At 38.3% G+C, this 23,032-nt stretch overlaps 1 protein-coding gene across 9 annotated transcripts in view; it reads left to right on the forward strand.

Moving 5' to 3' along the window:
• LOC134664969 (rho GTPase-activating protein 23) overlaps positions 1 to 23,032 on the forward strand; it is a 432,054-nt gene that overhangs the window by 44,616 nt on the left and 364,406 nt on the right. For all 9 annotated transcript variants that reach the window (XM_063521706.1, XM_063521710.1, XM_063521708.1 and 6 more), the window contains one exon: positions 1,053 to 1,420. In XM_063521706.1, coding sequence (XP_063377776.1) covers positions 1,053 to 1,420 — 368 coding nt within the window. The remainder of the gene's footprint in view (positions 1 to 1,052; positions 1,421 to 23,032) is intronic.

The following is a 23,032-nucleotide window of genomic DNA, read 5'->3' on the forward strand; positions in this document are numbered from 1 at the left end:
CAGACTCTATTGTACACGCACTTTCTACATCGTCTAATTGGTCAGTAGTCTTTAAGTGTACGTCTAGATACGCTATCGATGGATACGTATATGGCAGTGTGAAAAGTGACGTTTTTGTTTGAAGAAACGTCGCTTTTGGAACTGACAGATCTAATTGATATCGTATCTAGACGTAATATTGAAGTATAAACTTCGAATCGGGCCGAGAGTAGGTAGGTAAGTAAGTATTCTAGGTTAAAAAAGAAACTATTAAGCTTAATGCCAGGCATTATTCACGCTTCAGCCGGCCTAGCCAAGGTTACAATCGCTATCGCTTCGACAACGAAAAGCATTATGTCTCTCTATCACTCTTCCATATAAGTGCGACAGTGACAGTTGCGTTTCGATCGCTACGGAGCGTAAGCGATCGGCATCTTGGCTACGCGGCCTGGTTAGGACTTTAGGAGCTTTGTGACCTATGTAGAAACTTATCGATAGGTACCTAGGTGGTTAATGTTAGAAATCGCGTTGTATTTAGATAATAATCTACTCAGGGAACACTGATTGTTATGAATTACGACCCTTGATCGTAAAATTTTAATTGCAAGACCGTGCGAGCTTTTTGTTTGAACTATTTACATACTTTGAACGTTGAACGTACATAGGTAGATCTTGCATTACTTGTCACTATCACATAGATACCATCTTGTTGTCTAGGCATCACTCTAGGAAGGTAGTCACGGGTTTAATTGTTGAGCCATTTAGGGTTTAACTATTTTATTATACGGCCCGTTTCGAACTTTAAGATACGTCAGTTAATAGATCTAGACACGATATGGATTAGATATATCAGTGTCAAATGTGAGGTTTCTTCAAACAAAAACGTCACTTTTGACACTGACGTATCTAATCCATATCGTTTCTAGATCTATTAATTGACGTATCTTAAAGTTTAAATCGGACAGCTAGTCTGTGATCGACTGATCGTACTCTATATTTTCTGATCGTTTTACATTTTTTGTATGTTAACGTAAAAGTTAAAGCACTAAACAAGAAACTGTAATTGTCAACAGATTGGCGCGCACCAATGGCCGACGAGGAGGCTCGGGCGCGGCGCGCGCCCGCGCCGCCGCCGCGGCAACCCGCGCGGCCGCCGGACCCGCGCCCGCGCACCCTCCCCCCCGACACCCCTGCCAACCTCCCCGCTCCCCCGCGCCTCATCAGACCCTCCGAACACCTGGCGTTGGTCGAGTGGTCGGAGCGGAGGCCGCATCCTCTGTGCCCGACCGTGATCATCCAAGGTCCGAGGCCTGCTGTTCCACGTCCCCCTCCTGTACATAGGCACGTCGCGCCCCCGCAGCCAAGGATGCCAGCTCCTGTGCCTCAAGGTCATGCCGGCCAGCAGGTCATGAGGATGCCGCAGCAAAGGAGAGATATTCAGGTAGGTCTAGTTTTACGTTTACTAATGAAACGTTGATTATGACTTCTTCTTCTTCCTCGCATTATCCCGGCATTTTGCCACGGCTCATGGGAGCCTCTTGACAACTAATCCCATGATTTGACGTAGGCACTAGTTTTACGAAAGCGACTGCCATCTGACCTTCCAACCCAGAGGGTAAACTAGGCCTTATTGGGATTAGTCCGGTTTCCTCACGATGTTTTCCTTCACCGAAAAGCGACTGCAAATATCAAATGATATTTCGTACATAAGTTCCGAAAAACTCATTGGTACGAGCCGGGGTTTGAACCCGCGACCTCCAGATTGCAAGTCGCACGCTCTTACCGCTAGGCCACCAGCGCTTCAGACTGTTGATAATTATGACTATACTACGCTAAACAAGCTAACGCAAAAAGTGTCTGGAAACTTCTTGTGGCTTCTTCGTATATTTAAAAAAAGATGAATCAATTGAACTATAATATTATAACTACCTACTTCTTACTCAATCGAGACTAACCTCAATTATACATACCTATGTTGTTACTTCAAACCATGCTAGAAGATCGCTGCACTTAAAAACGATTAGGATATTTTATGTAAGTACTCAATACTTCAGCGTTCGAAAAATATTGTTTACATATTCGTAGATTCCTTTTTCCAACAGTCAGACAAAAGCAGAATAAAAAGGAAGTAATAAGCAGCAATACTTCATTAACAGCCATAAAATAATATAAGCTTCTACGTGTTCGAAAGTTTAGGATAGTTTACTAAAAATATGAAACGAACGCGGCCATTTCGTAACGTTATTTGCAAAACTTTCATGCCGAGAATCCAACGGGGAGAACGGTATTGACTGTTAAAAGTTAATAACAATGCTGAGCTTTTTTAATGCGGGGGTATAACTTTTCTCGCGTATTTTTTATCGTATAAACTGCGTCTACCGGCTTACTGGGCTGTAATTCCAATTGGGCGCATGCGAGTCCACCGCGTTAGTGACCAACTAATGTTACGGTCCGATTCGAAATTTAAGATTACCTAACAGACGATTTGCACTTTTGCTCATATGAAAATGCGAATGCACAGCCAATAAGGAAAGGATTACAAAATGGTTTCAATGGAATTTAATTAAGTACCTACCTATGTGTGTAAAATCTCTTTTGTGAGTGAACCTGCAAAATATGAGGACACGCATATATTAATCAGCTAACGTCAAAAATTAGTCTGAAGCCGGTGCCACAAGTAAATTAGTTCGTAGGTACATCGAAAATGTTTAAAAATGATATTACTTTACAATTAATTATAAAGTCAATAGGGGTATGTGTGGCTGGTCTTCACATTGGGGTTTCTTTACACATTGATTAGTGTTTATTGAGACTTCTTACATTTACTACTTGCAAGTTAGTTATCCCGCAGCCATACTTACCCGTATTGACCTTACTTCTTCAATCTCATCCGCAATCTTCCGAATGTCGTCGAATTGCGGGTCACTTCTGGATGAGATTGGCTCAGGGATAAGTGGCTAACTCGAAGAGAGGCCTATTCTCAGCACTCTCAGCAGTGGGCGATAAAAGGCTGATATGATTATGACCTTACTCCTCCAATAATTCCTATAAATTATGTAATTGTCACCATTTCACTGGTTGTCTGAGTGAACGACTCTGCGTTCGACTATTTGGAATAAAATCCTTGGTAGCCACGTTCGTAATACGGTAGCCGGTTTAATTCGTAACGGACATCAGATATACGGCAGTTCATGCGCAAAAATGGAGCAAAACCCGCCTCGCCTTTTACGGACACTTTGAATGCATTTTGATGTTGCCTTACGCACTTTTTGACCGCGCTTTTTTGCATTTTAACAATGCTATCTGCTCTCAGCATGTATGTCTCTCGGTTTCCCACACATCTTGGTATTACCATATGTCTGCTTACTAGAATCTCCTCTTGCTGGTTGGAATCATGGCACAAATCGATCGTGATCTGACTAAGGGCTGGCTGTTTCAAAATTAACGTCAGTTATTGAATTATTTGACAAATTTGACAGTTCCGTTAAATTTTATGCTAACCTTTAAACCGATTCGTTAAATGTGGCCAATGTCTATTAAGGTTTTAGAAATTTAACTTTTTTTTTGAAGTTTACAATTTTCTCTATTATCCGTATGAGAGTGTGTTATTGCTATAGGTAAGCTGATTCCAGAGGGCTCTTGCGTACTTAATTAATGTTTTAATATGCACTCATGTATTGCGCGAACATTTCCAGGAAGTTTATCGGGTCTTTGTCAAACTTTCGATTGTTTTGCCTGCGACATGGCGAGTGGGCGAGTCCATTCTTCTACGACCGCATATATGCTAATAATTATCTGTTGACGATGATACGGCATGTTCGCAATCGATACGAAAGCGATAGATGTGACTCACTGTTATACAACACATTGTTTTGGGTGTTGTTGCGATTGCTCACAGGGAACACCAGGTTTTTAGTTGATTTTTGGCACCGCTACCTCAAAGGCTCCAGGCTGGTCAAATTTCCAGAAAGTTGAGCACTTTTCCTACGGCTTATGATAAAATTGGAATGAGCGCCGAGTTGTTTACGGTTTTTTTTGACGCGCCGCCAATTGTGGAAAGTTTTGAGCCTTTGAGGTGTCGATGAAAAGCTCCCAAAATTTTGAAACTCCGTGCAAAGTATTTTCATATTCTAAATTTCTCGAAATTTTCGACGGAAAACTTTCTAAAGTGGAAAATGTATTAAATTCCTGTACATAATTATTTTTCTAAGATTTCTGGAAAAGTTATTGAAATTAAATGAATCCTCCTGCGAACTTTTTGGGAACTTTTTGCAATTTGCACATCTGCAAGCATTCTTACGATATTATTGTTTCAAGGATCACAATACACTGGTTACACCGATCACATGATTCGCTCGCGTCCGACGATCATTGGGAACAAATGCGTTGGCGCCACGCGAAAAACGTGTCTTGTAAATCATTATACTTTACACGTGATCGCAAATCTTCTTTGTGAATCATTGTCTTTTTCTTACATACAAATGAGCTGCGTTTCACTTTGACCGATTGTTCTGGCTCATAAACAGTTGACGCATGAAATCATACGATGGGTCTTATTATTAATATAAAACTCGATTGTCTACAATATACTAGCCTGACCTGATCCTGGTTTATTTCTTCCAAATTATACGACACAGAGCCTAACGCCTATGGAGGAGGCCTATGTTCAGCAGTGGACGTCTTATGGCTGAGATGATGATGATGAGACCCCGACAAGTTTATATTAGGGTTCATACATATATTACGTCACAGCAACATTACAGGGGGAGGGGGAGATCATGCCAAGTGTGACAGTACGTATTAACGACCTAATATCTTTGTCCTATGAAAGAGTGTGACGGGGGGGGGAGGGGTTCTTAAAAATCGAAATGTTGTGTGATGTAATTAATGGATGACGTCCTTAGAGTCGAGTTAGGAGATGTTAACATTCATGTAACATTTTTATGAAAATATGAAGTTTATAATGCACTCCCTCTGTTAAAGTCGATGCAGAGTTAGATTAGACGAACCCTGGTATGTAATTATGAATTTCACCAACTAAATTGTCCGTCTTTGTGTGAGGCCTACGCTGTATTCTCCAGTCCTGGAATAGCCAACCAACTCAATTACGAGGTAATCTTTCACGCGAAATCTCCGTCATTAAAGCGGCACTAAACATCATGTGTTTGAAATCTGGCTGACCCAGATAAAGGCTCCACACGCTAATGACGCGGCCAGACAGGGCGGAGTCGGGCCTTGGCCTAAAACCGCATTGGAGGGACCTGGGTGTTCCCTTTGATGTGCGAGCGCAAGTGAATCTAGTTCACCTTAAGACCTCAAGATCATTAAACAAAAATTCGCACTCAGAAACTGCATTTATAGGCTATACCAGTACACACACACACACACACACACACACACACACACACACACACACACACACACACACACACACACACACACACACACACACACACACACACACACACACACACACACACACACGGCGTCTGACGGCTTTGACAATTATCTGAAAATATTGCACAAATTCCAGTGATTGAGATGGGTAAGCTAATTTGAAAGATTGCCGGACAAGGGTTGCAAAATTACCAAGTATGGTATTCCATCTGTCCAATTTCTTGGTCCATTGTGTATTTTATCTCACTTTTTGCTTAATGAGAGAATGAGACGCAATGACATTGGACCAATATATCGCACAGATGGAATACCCTACCCTAAGGTGAGACTGCGAGAAGAAAGTCCTTCAGATGAAAATGTAATCAAGTGGAATAAGTCTCCTTAGTTTGTGACAACTGGAGAAAGATAGTAGAAGAGGTCAAGACCCTTAATAACCTGAACTACCCTACCCTACCCTACTACCCTATCGCTACCTGAACTGTCCTACTGCTGCTACGCTACCATGTCATGTAGTATTAAAGTTTAATCCTATCAACGTTTTTAGGGTTCCGTACCCAAAGGGTAAAACGGGACCCTATTACTAAGACTTCGCTGTCCGTCCGTCCGTCCGTCCGTCCGTCTGTCACCAGGCTGTATCTCACGAACCGTGATAGCTAGACAGTTGACATTTTCACAGATGATGTATTTCTGTTGCCGCTATAACAACAAATACTAAAAATAGAATAAAATAAAGATTTAAATGGGGCTCCCATACAACAAACGTGATTTTTGACCAAAGTTAAGCAACGTCGGGAGTGGTCAGTACTTGGATGGGTGACCGTTTTTCTTTGCTTTTTTTTTGCATTATGGTACGGAACCCTTCGTGCGCGAGTCCGACTCGCACTTGCCCGGTTTTTTTAGTTTTTCGCTATACCTCCTTCGCACATGGCAAATACAGTTTGACCTGAGCCTTGGATTCGCCAGTTCTTGGTAAAGAGATTGGAATGGCTCCCCCTGGCCCAATTTCGGTCAGTTCCGGCTTTTGACTGTTTTATTTTGCCAATTTTGAGATGCCTTCTAAATGCTCATCAAGTTTTCCGAAAGCATCAACTCTGGACATAAAATTACCAATTAAGACATACATTTATTTAAGAAATACATTTAGGTAAAGCTTTTTTTATTAACGTGCCTAACCTAACGTGCCCGCCTAGGTAGTATATATGTATATACATCGCTCTATGTTTTGTTAAACTGGTTGCTTATCATTTTTGACTCCTCGTCTGATCGTGTATTGATTCATTCTTCATTCAAACCTTCATCATGATTGTCATCAAATGTTTCCTCTATCAAAAGTTTACTTAAAACAAATCTGCTAAGAGATTCAGTGAATAAATAGCATATATGAATCTTCGCATTTTGATGAGATGGGTTTAAGGCAAATTCTATAAAGGTGGCCACTGACGAGCCTTCCAACAGTCGAAATAGCGTGGCTGCAATCCAAAATCGGTCCGTGAATGTCAAAAACGTACAATATTTAGTATTAGGATGCCGTCCATTTGGAAGAATCCATTGTATCGGCATCCAATAGGAAGGCTCGTCAGTGGCCTGCTTAACAGCAGTTCTGAGATGAGCCATTTTCCATAACATTATGTTATAAAAAAAAACGAAATTGACATAGTAATACTGATTGTCCCGTTCTACTTTCAAAACAACATCAATATTATTGATTTTATCAGCAAATTACCATCATTCTTCACGTGATAAATCGTTTCACTCTCGGCCTATCAATATGAAATCAACAATGCAATCAGTACGCGTTGCTTAATCTCGTCAAAGTTAATTAAAATTTCTATTTAACCTTTTTAATTGGCAGCTCTCGTCTGGCGCGGAGTTATCTCTCGATATTGAATTTGTGACCTACATAAGGGCAGGGGGTTATTCCAAACGCTTGTAGAGTCGAAGGTCGAGCGAACCAGAATAAGTTCGCTCTCTGACTGCACTTGTTCGTTACGGATGTCGAAGTATACTTAGTTAATTTTGTACTGGTGGGTCTAATTAGAGCATTCATTGGGCAACTGGAACATATAGCCTGGACTGGACTTATGTGTTGACCTACTGCGTGGTACAATGCGTAAAAGTACAGTACGTGTATAAGTAAATAAAATACATATATACCATTGTTTTTACTACAATTTTAGGTAAAATATCAGGTTATTTTAAACTTAAGAACATGAAAACTAAATTAAATGTAAATAAATTAATATAAGCTATCACCATTAAAATTTGGTACATTGTTGGCGAAAATTCTTTCTTTAAGTTTTGCATATAAGTACAGGCACCACACGGTATTTAATGTTATGCCATTTAGGGTTCTTGCTAAATTTTAAATTCTATAGTGTCAGTATGGAACAACCAATCTAGCTAGGACCCTAAACGATCGCGGAGCGTGATGGTACATAGTTAAATTTCAAGTACTTATTTAATCGATTAGGCTCCTACTTATTTGTACGAGAAGTTGTCCATTTCCGAGTCACGCGGGGGTCGGCGATCTGCGACTCAACTTCTAACTCATAGACACACATCAGCAGCCTTCCGCGGCAGTTTTCGTCACGCAGCCACTAAGTGTTGGAACAACATCCCTCCTCCTATTAGGAACCTGCAAAGCATTCACAGTTTTAAATCAACTTTTAAAAAGTTTATGCTCGAACACCAATTAAACGAAGAGTGCCTCAAACTTGAGACTAGCTACATTTAAGCACCCTTGACGCATTCCTAGTATTACTGCTTTTCGTCTCTTTTACAACCGCCACTCATTTTAACTGTCATATTAACTGTAATTTTAGTTTTATTATGTAATATTGTAGTCATAATGTGTTCTTTTATAATTTAGACGTAATAGTCCATGGCCCCGACGGAAGACCAGCGCTAGCCTTTAGGCTAGCACCTGCTGAGTCGGGACCATTTCGTGACCGTGGTAGTATTACCTGTTGTTTTATCTATTAAGTTTTGTCACGAATAAAAACATTCTATTCTATTCTATTCTAAAAGACAACAATATTCGACAGATACACTGCCCCATGCACATTTGTGTTGAAATAAGTTAATAGGAATTTTTATTTGTACGGCACTGTACCTGCTCTGCATCTGACAGGCAATCAGACATTCGACGAACGTTTGTCGTGCTTTTATTGCACCGCAATTGTTTGTAAGTAAATCGGCGGTGCCTCGATTTACTCGTAATACTTGTACCTTTGAGTATTTACTAAACTGGAGACGCCACGGCTGTCATTTTTAACCGACGAAAAAAACGGAGAAGGTTCTCAAGTCGACGAGTATATTTTTTATTTTATGTATTCTGTATACAAAACAGTATGCCGAGTTTTGCTGGAGAGGGGCACGTCAAATGTACATGCTATTTGTACATGATTTGTACGTAACGTACAAATAGTCATTTCAGATAAACGTCAGTCCATACAAAAGTTTGCACAGTTGTGCAAGATTTTCGACAGATGGAGCTCTTAAACGCGACTCCGGTTATTAAATGCTCTAAGACTCGTACCAGTCGAGGAGTAACGGAGATTTGATCATTAGTACTGTACAAGTATAATGTAAACTAATGGGACTTTGAAACGAGTTTTATGGTAGGTAATCTGATGATTTTAAACGTATATCACTACACACTTATAAAACAAAGTCCCCCGCCGCGTCTGTCTGTTTGTATGTTTGTTTGCGATAAACTCAAAAACTACTGAACGGATTTTCATGTGGTTTTCACCTATCAATAGAGTGATTCTTGAGCTTTAGGTGTATAATTTGTTAACCCGTACGAAGCCGGGGCGGGCCGCTAGTACCTTATAATGCTTGCTTATAGCATCTTCGACAAAAGAATACTAGAGCGTTTCATTGTAGTGCAAACTTAGAGCATTTAATAACCGGAGTAGCCTTTAAGAGCTTATTCCTCTGCGTATGGACTGACGTTTATTTGGCATGGCTATTTGTACGTTACGTACAAATTATGTACAAATAGCCATAGGTACATTTGACGCACGCCCCTCCCCCGCAAAATCGGCAGACTGTTTTGTACAGAAAATGACAGCCATGGCGTCTCTCCAGTTACTAAGTACTCAAAGAGTGCATACTATACATACATTGCTGAAGTACATTTTGTTCAGAACTATATATTTGTCTTTGTGGCAACTGGATCGGCCAACGCTGAGTTTGCTATTAGTGTCTCTTGCTCTTGACTGTATAACCAATCTCGCCGCCAAAAAGCCGCTCCCATACAAACGATCGAGGTTAGGCTTCATTTTAAAACATGTTTAAATTACATGAAACTAGACATTACGTACCTAATATATATGTATTTCTGTGTCTGGTACTCGTTGTCGTTTCTAAAAATTGTTATTATACAAAGAAAATAGAGCAAGTATACTTTTGTTTTTAAAATGGCGGCGACTAGGTTTGTATCACTCTTAATTAACATCGTATAATTCAATATGAAGCGACATGTGCCATTTTCTACGGACCGGCTTGCTCTCTAACAATCAGCCTAATAAGACGGTCTTTTTACCTACATGGAAGTAATAAAGTAATAATTTCATAATTACCGGTTAAAATTAAATAATTTGTGACGATTATCAAGCTGCGTGGCGAAAGCTTCACTTTTCCCGGAGCAATGTCGTCCCCGTACCGCGTTTCTGTAACACCCTGCAGTGAGCAATTGCCACCGAGCTTCATTTCCGAGTCAAACACACAGTAGCACCAATAATGTATTCTGTTAACACATTCAATGCCACCCAGCCATACAAGACATCCGCGCCAGGCCACAACAATTTTGTCATATAAAGCAGTAGTACCACGATCCCAACTATCGGGTCGTCCGACCTGGGAACGAAATCATAAAATACCCGATAGTCGGGTTTTCGGCACTGAATGTGTTAAAGTTTGTAGTTACAAACTTAGTAGTTACTAGCTTAGCTTAGTAGTTACTAGCCAAGTAACCATATATAACTGGAGAATCGCTACGTACAGTCGCTATCTGATAAATCAGAGCGGTGAAAATGCTCAAAAATGTCTGAAATAGCATTTTAACGTCTTAACAATAGAGGGGTTTTTAGATATTTGTGATCGTAGTGTCTGTACAAATACTTTACAATATTAAGATACTTATTTGCATATTTCTTATATCGATGGTCCAGCACGGATATGATGGTCGTTCTTGTCTACGTGACGGTAAAACGGTGTCCGTCACTTTCAATCCCGCAGTGTTAAAAATTGACGGTTATTATATACGGATAAAACCATCCATAATAAATCTGCCAATTTTTTACTGGGTTTCTCGTAATCTTCAACTTCGCTCTTAACTTTTTCTCTTCGTCTCATTTTGACAAAAGGACTTCTTGTCCAAACTTTTCGAATCAGTTTGTCTACAAAAAAACAACGGGTTGCACTCCGGGAGTGCCGGCAGAAGTGAAAACTCAATGTCATTGTAACAGTTTTTCGGTTAGGTCCCATGGCCGGCTTAAGTCTTACGTCTTACGCTGTCGCGAGATTTTTTCCCCCATCACAAAAAGTGCACAGTGCCGCAAATGAACTTTTCAATTCAAAAACAATGTTCGATTTTATTTTTAATTTGGATATGTTGAGAATTAGACTCGCCTGCATCTGCCAAGTGAAATGAGTCGGAATAAATTCCCTGTTAGTGTACTTGTTGCTGTTAGTACATAATTGCGATGAGGAATCAGGAGAATCTCTGCCAATTAAAATGCAGCCTACCGTAGGAGCAAATTACATGATGTTGTTCCGCGAATGTAATTGAGGAATCTCAGCTTTACGCTGATTGAAATAATTGTTACTACATTGTCCTGAATATTGCAACAGATAATAATATAAATGAAAACTAGGTAGCAGACAGGACAGAGGTCTAACAAACGACGACGGACAGAGGACTGCATGATGAACTTGGTGATAGATTTTCCTGGTTCAACTAGGCTCAGCTAGAAAAACATAAAGTTTAATAAGGAATAACATAAAAAATATCGTTGTCATACATCTTACTTAAAGATTTTTTTATTTTAGACGATTAAGGCGGCTTAAGAATAAGGTCTAGAAGTGATATTTCAACTCGGCGACTTATAATTCTTCATTTAAATACGAAACAGACTCCACACTGAGTATTTAGTACCCACTTACCATTACTCTTCGCGTCACTGAAATATCACTTTGTCAGCATTTGAATCGAACCGAAGTCGATGTAATGAATTCAAATGGGGCGTATTAATAAGTCTGGCTACACCTACGCGGGGCACACAATGGATTAGATTGTCGGACTATTGATATTATTTGTTGTGTTACCATTAGTGGGTGTATTAACCTTTAAATGTTTATGTAACCCATCAGTCCATCTGTTAGAAAAACAAGCGCGTTTTTCAATTGTCAGCCGCCGCGTGCGTTTTGTCACAACATCGTAACAAATGAAACTAGAGTTCTACTTTTATCTATTATAGCGAGATTGCACGTTTGCAACTTAGGTTATACTCGTACATTAACTTTCAAAAGGGGCGACATTCAAAAGATATGATGATTTTTTTCTCAAGAAATGAAATTTCAGTACCATTTCGTACCTTCACCGTCACAGTGACAATAGTATGATGTCCCTAGAGACTTTCACATTGATTGTCACTGCGGCAAGGTACAAAACGGCACTGAAACTACCAGAGCCCTCTCGAGTTAATAAGGTTTTTTATAACAAATATAATATATATTTATCTAATATATCCCTTATAAATTCGAGCTAAAACTTTGCGAAATTAAATTTGAATACAAGACTAGTCACAAAAAGTGTACACATGTCATTGAGCACTTTTTCTTACATGATTCTTCATCCTAATAAATCCGTGTGTGATTACGCCACCGAATCCCGTCTTACCAAACAATATTGACAGCGAAACTCGCAACCAATGATTTACTAAAACCCGCGAACAAGGAAGCTCGACTCAATTTCACAACCGCGAAGGCAATCCGAGAAAGGCATCAAATCGCCTGCAATTGAAAAATAGCTTATTACCGCCCAATAAGCTCGCGGTAGAAAGTGCATCGAGATCTTTGCAATTCCCTTTGCAATAATTCGTCGGTTGGATTCTACGGCTGACGGCAGCAGCGTTATCGCTGGGGCGACCATGCTACAGTCACAGAATAAATAATAGTACCAGGTACAGAAGACTCACTCTCTAACAAAACGCGCCTGTCACGATCAGCACAGATATGGCCGCTAGGTGGCGACAGCGCCACGCGCGGCTTATGGCAAACCCCAAAATTGGGGTCGAACGGATGTACTTTTAGCTACCTGTAGCAAAGCGACGAAATCGCGGAGTGAGCCACGCCTGCTACAGTACAGATGGGCTACCGCGAAAACCGAATTTTGCAAATTGCGGAGATCTTTCTCTTTTACTCCAAAAAAGGCGTATTAAGAGTAACAGAGAAAAATGACCGTAATTTGTGAAATTCGATTTTCGGGGTTATAGCCCAGGTTCTGAGGAGAAAGAAATGTAACTTATATTTATGTTAATAAACATCAACATAAGCACAATATGTACCTCGTCATTTTCAAATTATTGTTAATAAATTAACCCTTAAATTGGCATTGTGCATCACAGTGTACGTTAGTTAGTAAAAATTCCTGTCGTAAACATATCTAATTCCCTAAGCTTTTATTAACAGAAACTACTTAATAATGATGTTATCAATAGTAATTAAATATGTGATATGGCATAAAATTAAAATTAACGTCGCTATCAAAAAATCTGTTCGAAGCGGCGACGCTCGCCAGTACCTCTAATAAGTTTTATTAAATTTTAACAACTTTTCTGTAGGCAAGTTATGATTATTATGTTTTGTGTTTCATAAGAAAATGGTAAAGTATATGAATAATTGGTCATTTTGTGTGCATAAGGCATAATAATAAAGATAATCACTAGTAAATTGGAATGTACACCACGGTTACCGTTGACAAGTTTGTAAAGATGTAACTACGGTAACCACCGTGTACGTTGCCAACCTATCTGTACTTAACTTTTGTTTTGAATCTATCGATTTTACGTGTCGTTGTTTATTTAAAATATTTTTAAATAGAATGGTTTCCTTTCTTTGTCTGTAGTATTTAACACTATGTAGATCGCATAAGATTTTAGCTTTAATTCACGTAAAAAATGTATGTTCTGATTATGAATCAGATTCCGATGAGGAACCAACGCGCATTCAAACAATACTATTCTGACGATAGCCCTGATCCACCTTCTTTAAATTCTTCTTTGGAGCGATTAAATTTGCTAGACAGCTTGTCGGACGAGGATGAGGTCGATAAATATAATCAAGCACGATTTAATTCCGAAAGCACGTTGATTCTCTTTCGAGCGTATTAGAGTTCTGTAATCTCCATCTACAGTTATTTATGATTTATTGATATTATTTGCCTACATTACACTTGAACACTCATCGCCATTAACTACATACTAGGGCAACAAGAGGTTCATATAAACACGTGAAATGTACCAGCCTGAAAAAAAAACAGAATTAGATACAGCTTTAGGTTACTTTTAGAACTTCCGGTTTGAGCTATTCGAAGGACATTGTAAAGCGACGAAGATTGGTAACCGATGAAATGAAAGTTGAGAAACTGTGCCATAAGAAAAAAAATACAAAAGGCTCTGAAATAGCGTCCTAGAGTTACAGACGTTCTTTGGTTTAACAACATGGGGCATTTTCCTGAGAGTGGACCGTAAAATGTACACTACTACAGGGATAGACAAAATTTTATAGCGTCAAATGCAATATGCTCCTTTGTTTAACTGTCGGAGGAACAAAAAAACTAAATTGCTTTTAACAATTTCACACTAAATTATGTTTTTTCATAATAATTTACGTTAATTTTTATATAATATTTTACTGGCTTCTTGGCAGCGGTAACCAGCGTGTACATAGAACAATGTTACTTTTCTTGTTATAAAATTGGCAACGTGCATGGTGATGTACATAGATTTTCTGAAAAACCGATAATACTGGATTTTTTCAAACATTTTTCTGTAGACCCCCAGACGGTATTAAATAAAGGTATGCTACTATATTACTTGTTTTTACAAATTTTTACTCTTGCCAATTTAAGGGTTAATAATATCGACAAATTCAAAGATTTTTATGAACTCTATCCTAAGATTTATATAAAATAGGCAATTCAACAAGTATAAACGGCAATTTAAGCACAATATGTATTTTTCAAATTAGTATTAATTAATAAATTAATGGCATCGATATAATGAAAGATTTTTACGAACTTTGATATAAGCCAAAAAGTATGTCAAATTTTGATAGCAATTAACAAAAATACATATTGAACTACGACGCAGAAATGACTGTTATTTCATTCCAATCCAAGCTTAATACTCGTAAACTTATCTGTCAACAATCCCATACGAATCGAGGCAGACGAGTAGGTAATTTGCGGGGCTAACTGATGTTATGGGCTAGCCAATGACATTTCACATTACCTTACAATTTATTGCTAAACATCGCGTCAGATTCCACATCTTTTCTTATTTTTAACGTCACCTTCAATTTATTGCGCGTAGGTGAATTTCCACGAGATATAATCATTTAGCTGTGGAATTGTGTTTTCATGAAAAAATATATTTATTTTATTATAGGTTTAAATTCATCGTGATGTTGATGGTTGATATAGTTGATTTCTAGTAGTGCTTTATTGACAATCTGTAAATATTAAATTGTAGTACCTAAGTTCATTTTATCCCCCAAAAGATGGCACTGTTGGCCACAGTACACACCACAGATTTAATTCCTACCGCTTTACAAAACACTGACTAGTCGAACCAGTTTTAAGTGAACTGAATTGCACAGGTTGACAAAAAATCTGGAGGTCACGTTACGGTGGTTCTTTCAACACTCGAATTATCTGTCCTCGCGTAACGAATGAGAATACACACCAATCGCCTTCCTTAGGGTTGCCAGATGTCAGAATTTTTGGTGATTTTTATGGTAACATTGCATTTCTAACCGCAGCTGCACTACCGGTACTGAACGCGTCTATGTCATTGTCAATTTCCATAGTAAAATGAACAGTAATACAGCTGTCGTTGGAAATGGACTGTCACCTTTAGGATTGTAGTCGATGTTCGGAAACGTTAAAATACTGAAGATACTGAAAAGCTTGCCGTTTTACAATCTGGTAAATATTTAGGATCCTTAGAAGGGGCAGTAGAGGTGCAATCGCAAAATCAGGAACTGTGTCAAAATTATATGTTTTGACTCCCGAGCTCCTGCTTTTGTATCTTAAGATATTCGAAACTTTATTTATTTAATTTTCATGATTTGCCGTAATTCTTGCTATGAATCTTTATAAGACGACGATATATTACCGATAGGTACATACGTATATATATATATATACCACTTAATATCTCAGAGATTTTCCTAGTAGAAGGTAGCCGAGTTTTTTTTACAAAAACTAGTTTATAAGTATGTTCAATTTTTCCTTCAATTGGTCCGTAGCTAACTATAATAAGAATAACCTAAACATCTGGTAACCCTACTGGTGGTTGTCGCTTTCGCCGAGTCGGGCGGCCGCGGGCGCCTCTGATTTACTGCGCACTGACCGATTCATTATTATCACCTGCGCCCTGCGCCTGCGCGTGCCAGCTATTGTGCTAAAGGTAAAAGGGCTAAGAGGACACATTGGGCTATTCAAATGGCATAGTTAGACAAAGTTATTTACCTCTATAGGGGCCCACTGATTAACAGTCCGCCGGACGGTATCGGCCTGTCAGTTGGAACAAAACTTTGACAGTTCAAAACAACTGACAGGCCGATACCGTCCGGCGGACTGTTAATCAGTGGGCCCCTTAACAAGTGCAGTTTTATTACCATATAAATTAATAGTCATGCAGAACTACAAAAAGGAGTACATGTACAAAATTTTTGAAGAGAAATTTACATGTTACATATGTGCCGTCTCTGATGATGTGATGTTAAAGACGTTCATGGGTAATGTAAGATGCTTATCATGCGGCATGATGCTGGTATCTTATGTATCACGTTTCGACAATCGTCAACAGAAGCAATTCATGAGCAATTCCTACAGCAAATGCCCGGTAAATATTGCAGGCTTACGCCCTACTGTATACTGTGTACTGTGTGTACCTACCATTTTCGATTGAGACACATCGAACAATAGTCTTAAAATAAATTACCCTTTTATAATATAAAAATTTTGACCCTAATGCCCCAGTGTGTACTGTGTATTGTTAGGGCTTTCGCCATACCCTTGACATCATTTCAGGCTCATCTTGATGCACCTGCACATATATAATCCATTGCTCACCAAGGCTAGATAAGCGAGTTGACCATTCATACTAACCAGTGTCACGGCGGTGTTTTAAAGATCCTTAACAAAATTATGCGTACTTCAAGGGCGGACTTATACTGGTTCTCATAATATTTTGACTCACTCGTGCTTTGTTAACTTTATAAATTGTCACCCAAGCATTGTGATTGTGATGCGAACATAAATTCAAATGCGGGATATAAATGGTTATTACTAATTCTAGTTCGAAATTGCAAGACATGCTTTTGCATTGTATTAGCGGAAGCAGTTATAAAGTTGACCCAAAATTTTTTTATTAAGCTATGAGCTTCATCACATATGTTCCTTGAGTAATTCTAAGCATTTCAAGCCTGGGAGCCAATAAGAAATGTGTGTCTACTCGGATTTGTAATGGATTCAAACTTTCAACCCCTTTTTAACCCTGTTAGGGGATGAATTTTACAAAACGCTGAAATTACTTTTCCTGTCTTTTAATAATATCCCCAAATACAAAGATTCAAGTCCCGCGTTCGAAAATTTTTTTGATATCCATACAAACTTTCAACTCCTTTTTCACCACCTTAGGGGATGAATTTTCAAAAACGCTGAAATTAGTTTTCTTGTACAGTGAAACCTGGTTAAGTGGGTCCTGGATAAGTGAGAAACCTCTATAGCTGGGACTCATGGTGCGGTCCCGACACTTTAGCACTGAATTACCTCTGTTAGTGAGATAAAACGAACCTCTATAACTGGGATTCGTTGTTGTGATTTTATAGTCACATTTACCTCTATATTTGAGACGGAGAGTGTATTTTACCTCTTTTACTGAGACTATATTTATAAGATTACATTTTCCTAATTGTTTTTTAGAATTTTATAGGGAATTAACTTCTGTATCTGAGATAACGTCAATCTATGACCTCTCTAACTTGGACTTCATTGAACAATTTCCGTATTCTTACTAACTTTTAGTCTATCCACAAATTCCGCATTTGCCTAATTGTGTCTAAACAACTTCAAGTTTGATTTAGTTAATTTATGTAAAGTAGCTAAAACTATCGAAACGAAAGCTGAAATTTTGATAAGTAACACGGAAAAATTAATTTTTATTTATTAAATTTCTAATACGCAGAAGTCCGCACAAATTTAATTTTGAAATATCTATCCTTTGGAGAATCATTCAAAAAATTATTTAAACAGACTTAAAAAATATTTAGGGACAAGGATTATTTTACCTTATTTATTTTTAAAGATAATTATTAAATACCTTATTAACCACCTCTATAACTGAAATATACTCTATTCTCACCTCTATTAATGAAACCCTCTGTAAATGAGACAGAAATTTATTTGTACCTGGCTAACTGGGAACCTGGGTAAGTGGAAAACCTCTTTAACTGAGACAAATTTGGTCGTCCCTTGAGATCCCACTTATCCAGGTTTCACTGTATTTTAATAATATATCGTTTTACGAAGTTTCAAATTCCTAGCTTAAAATAAAACTTGAACCCCATACAAACTTTCATCCCCTTTTTAACCCCCTTAGGGGTTGAATTTCTCAAAATCGCTTCTTATCTCTTGTACACTTTATAAATGTAATCTAGTGTGCAAATTTCAACTTTCTATCTTTTGTAGTTTCGGCTCCGCGTAGCAAAAATCTCCAACCAAATTTTTCACCTTTTTACGTTTTTCTTGTAAAATTACTATGAAATTGAAAAAACAAATATCAGCAATGAATTCTACGTCTTTGGTTTATACGAAAATGATACCAAACTTGCCCTAGTACCCACCAGGATCAGAGTAGATTTTTTTTAAAGATGACGGATGGCGGCCGTCTTTGTACCCCACCCTCCCCCCCACTTCACGCTAGAAATGCTTAGAATTACTCAAATATCAGATGTGATGAAGCTCATAGCTTAATAAAATTTTTTTGGGTCATGTATGGCAGCGTTACATAACTGACTCCAGTATATGTGAGATAGCTTCATTGAGGTGAAAATATTTGTATGGCGGACATGCTATGAATATTTAAATCACCTTTCTACTCATACATGTTGAGATGAACGAGACAGGTACACTGAGATGTCAAAATGATGTCAATTAGTAAACTTCAAATGCAGCGTCTGAAGATTGCTTTCTTTACTAAAGACCCACACTGATAATATTAAAACATTTTTGTAAAACGTACTGTACGCAATATTATAAACCGGGGATAAAAAGCCTCTTTTTATTGATGATACATAGTAAAAAAAAAACAAACAACTCTATCTTTATTTGTACGTCAAAAAGCGTCCAGGAAACCCAATATTTTCGTAACAGGACACCAGGATTACCGACGACTGGTGGACTTTAAAAATAAACTCCTACGCAATACTACTGTTCAGAAGCGAAACGCTGTAAGTGCGCTTGTAGTGAGTGTCGATTTTTTGCTTTTTGGACCAAGACGTCGGAATAAAGAGTATCGGTTTTCAGTTAAGTAGAGTTACTGAACTCTGTAAACGTAGACGATGAAAAAGTAATTTTTATTTTCTTGTAAGTATCACGACGGATTGCTTTTAATAGGAGAGTTGATAAATATGATTCTACAATTTTCAAACAAAAAGACCTTTAAACAACTGGGTTCTATTAACTGCTTCAGTACTACTCTTTATGCTTATTTTACCTGGAATCTAAATATTATAGTAACCCCTATATGTATGTACTTACACAGTTAGTGCGGAAATGTTAATATAATTTCCAAAGTAGATGTTACACAAAAAATTCTATGCATAGGTACTACTTTAGGAAATATCCTTATAACTATAAGTACATGTATTTACATATGATGACGAAATTTAAGTTTTAACTAGATAAATATCCTGTTCCACCTCGTGTCTATTTGGATATCCTTTTTAACAATAACATCCGGATGACCCTGCCTCTTCCGCTCTCTGCTTCGGATAGTTCGGATATATCAAAGCAGATATTGTGTCAGAAATATCGATACACATCCAATACCATGTGAAATGTATACCTACCTAATTATTAGTGCAGTAAAGAATATTTACTTAACATGTCAAGTTAGTAGTAATAATCACGTGGCTACAATCAATTTATCGAGAGTACACTATACGCAAGTAAATACGTAGTTACATCCTTATACGCCTAATTTGAAATATAAAGATGTTTGTCTTCGCCTTTGACTGTTTTATCCTCAGTAGTTAATTGGTCCTTTGGCTTTCGTCAAGGAACATATGTCTATGTCTATAGGTTCTACAGCTATTAAACTTTTGATTAATTATCATATGCCTATTAACACACTTCCCATCTTACTCATTTCAAATTACCTGTACCTTTAGCCCTTAGTGTAAATCCACCGTGAATTAGCACTTTCCATTGCCATGCGATCACCACCCACGCGCCTGCGCCGATTGACAGCTGACGGCTGTGCGTGCGCAATGCACGTGCATGATCTATCTATAAAGTATAAGCATGTCTATTTTATTACCATGTAAATTAATTAGGTTGACCATTAACTACTGTATAATATGAGCGATGGCTGTAGTATGTCATATAAATAGCGGGGTTAACGGTTTAATGAACAAATAGATTAGTTTATGATTTAATTGTTTAAATAACGACGACGGACATTGCGAATGATCAAGAAACGGGAATCTAAACAAGTGAAGATCGACATTATGTAGGTAGTCAAATTGTTATGCTTTATATTGTAAAAACTGAAAATAGATCTTTTGTCGTTGGTAGAGTGCAAAGCGTTTAGTTTTGCCTAATGTCCGATTCGTTGACACATGGACGTCTGATATAAGCTACATTTTATTGTTTCCGAGTATTTACATCTATTTGTTTTTCCAGACAATGTCTAGGTGACCCCATGATACACATAGGAATACACTGATGTGCCGCCGCCACATCACATCAGCCTATGGGGAACAAAACTTTTCCATTTCCAAGTATTCATGCAATATCCGAGGACTTTTGTCAGATCTGCATATAGATACATATATCCAAATAAGTATCACAGACGTAGACTACATTTTGACGTATCGTCTGCGACAATGGCAACGAGCCTATAATGAATCTCATACCGATTATGCTAATGCCGCAGTCAACTTTGATCCCGCAAGCCTCTATTAACGCTAAACGCTTTTGTACTATTAGAGAATTTCTCCGTCATCTTCGTCAAGCGCTGATGAAAGTCGTCATTGTTGGGCTTTTTGAAATAATTATACTGTTTTGACACCAAGACTACCTAAAAGAGTCGTAACTAGTCGTCTGTGGGCACGAACGCATGCCATGAACACCATATAAGTGTCACATACGCTGTCAAACTCAAAGTCCCTCCTCCAAAACGGCCGGAGGGCTCAAAGTAACCTTCAATTTTAAGTAAGGTTAACATTAGCTCACTTGCGCCCGTCACTTGGCGTGTTAGTGACGTTTTGGGTTATGACGTAAAGCGTTCAAAGTGTTAAGCAGAACTACTTACTATAAAGTCCGAAGGGAATCCCTTAAACGTTCCATCCGAGAGAAAGCAATTGAAAACATCCAACGAGAAATTTGCTTAGACGACGACTGGTCAACGATAAATCAAAAGGGTAATGACGCGAGAGGCGATTTGTATTTGCGTTCTTGTTTACTTTTTAAAACTCCTATGTCATTCAATTAAAAAATTGAAAAATGAACCTTGCCCCGTAAAAGTCAAAGCACATATTTCAATATAATGCTATGAACTGATGAGAGGTTGTAAGGGCAGAGTCGATTTGTCAACGCGCTTTAGGAATTTCTATTGGTTATTTTGCGATGAAGGCTTATTCGTTATCAACTCAATAACGTCATTTCTAGTTCTATACGGTTTCTGTAATTGAATCTTTAGTTAATGTTTAATAAAGTCTATATTTTCATAAATTTCTAAGTATACATATAAGATTTTCATGTTTGCATGTCGATAGTGACGTTAAGCAATTGTGCATGTTAACATTTTGTAGCAAAATTGTAAGGCATCGTTAAGGCAGTGCTCAGTGCTTAAAGTGAGGCGTAAATTCTAAAGCGGAAATCTTTAATGTCACTTTATGTCATCGTTTAACGAGTAAATGTGTAGTAATAAATAATACATGATCTTTCACTTTTAGTATTATGGCCTTACCCTGTGTGAACATTTCTGTGTGGTTGATTTGTAGAGAATATCTAACGTTCGATGCTGTTCCTACAAAATAAACCATAAATCAGTTTGCAATAACCGGCGAGCATAATTATTTCTAAAAACGTATATTATGAGTCAGCTTCTGTTCGCGTTTAAATACATCTTTATGTACGTATTCCTTTCTTATTTAAAACTCCTAAAAATATTTCGATCTAGATTTATATACTCCAAATGGATTTACAACAATTACAACAACATTATGACACGATTAATCAACACTAAACACCCAAACATAAGCAGGATTATTGGAGTAGTGGATTGCGATACTCATTCACGTCGCTCACCATTATTCACGATCGATAATACAACGCAATTACAATCGAATTAGAAATCGGACGCCGGATCGGATCGAATTATTGGTTCTGTGCGATTCTCTTGCATAATAGGATTAGACGTGGGGCGGTTTGCCAGTGGATGCAGAGCTATTCACAGACTTAGGTAGGTACTGCTTTCTTCCCGACCTACGTAAAACTATGAATTCCGTGATCAAAAACATTCATGGCGACTCCGCGGTCGGTTTCGCGGTTGAAGCATGAAGAGGAAACAGAGTTACCGGCTATTGCATTTATTATATTAGTGGGTATTACATTTGTACCAGTAGGTATAGAAACTTCTTAAGGTGACGTTCGGATGTTGCGGCGTTGTTGTCGCCACCTGTGTATCTGTCAATTTCTTTGATAAAATGAGTGGCATTCACCGCCGCATTACTGCCGCGATTATGACGTTCATTCCGTCTGTATGAAGCCAATATAAACAGATACGGCGGCGGCAACAACGACGCCACAACCAGTATTGCAGCTGCATTTGACATCCGAACGTCACATCTACGCGGCCATAGGGAATTCAGTTGCACGTTAGAGAAGAAAGATTAGACAGAGAAAAAGAAGAAGCTATTAGACTTTGACTACATATAGTTCTGCACTGCATTTTCTGCCAAAATTCGCACGTGCCGTCTCGTTTCTCCATATCTTTAGTCACATTTAGTGTAGCATTGCCCTACTGAGTTGTCGCTTGATTGCGTTGAGTCACTTCCAATCATGAGGACCTCACTGGTTCGCGCACACTTCTATGTTATCGATTATATCGAATTATATCATTTCTAATTGCAT

This window comes from Cydia fagiglandana, chromosome 6, assembly GCF_963556715.1.
Source record: "Cydia fagiglandana chromosome 6, ilCydFagi1.1, whole genome shotgun sequence".
NCBI classification, from domain to species: domain Eukaryota; kingdom Metazoa; phylum Arthropoda; class Insecta; order Lepidoptera; family Tortricidae; genus Cydia; species Cydia fagiglandana.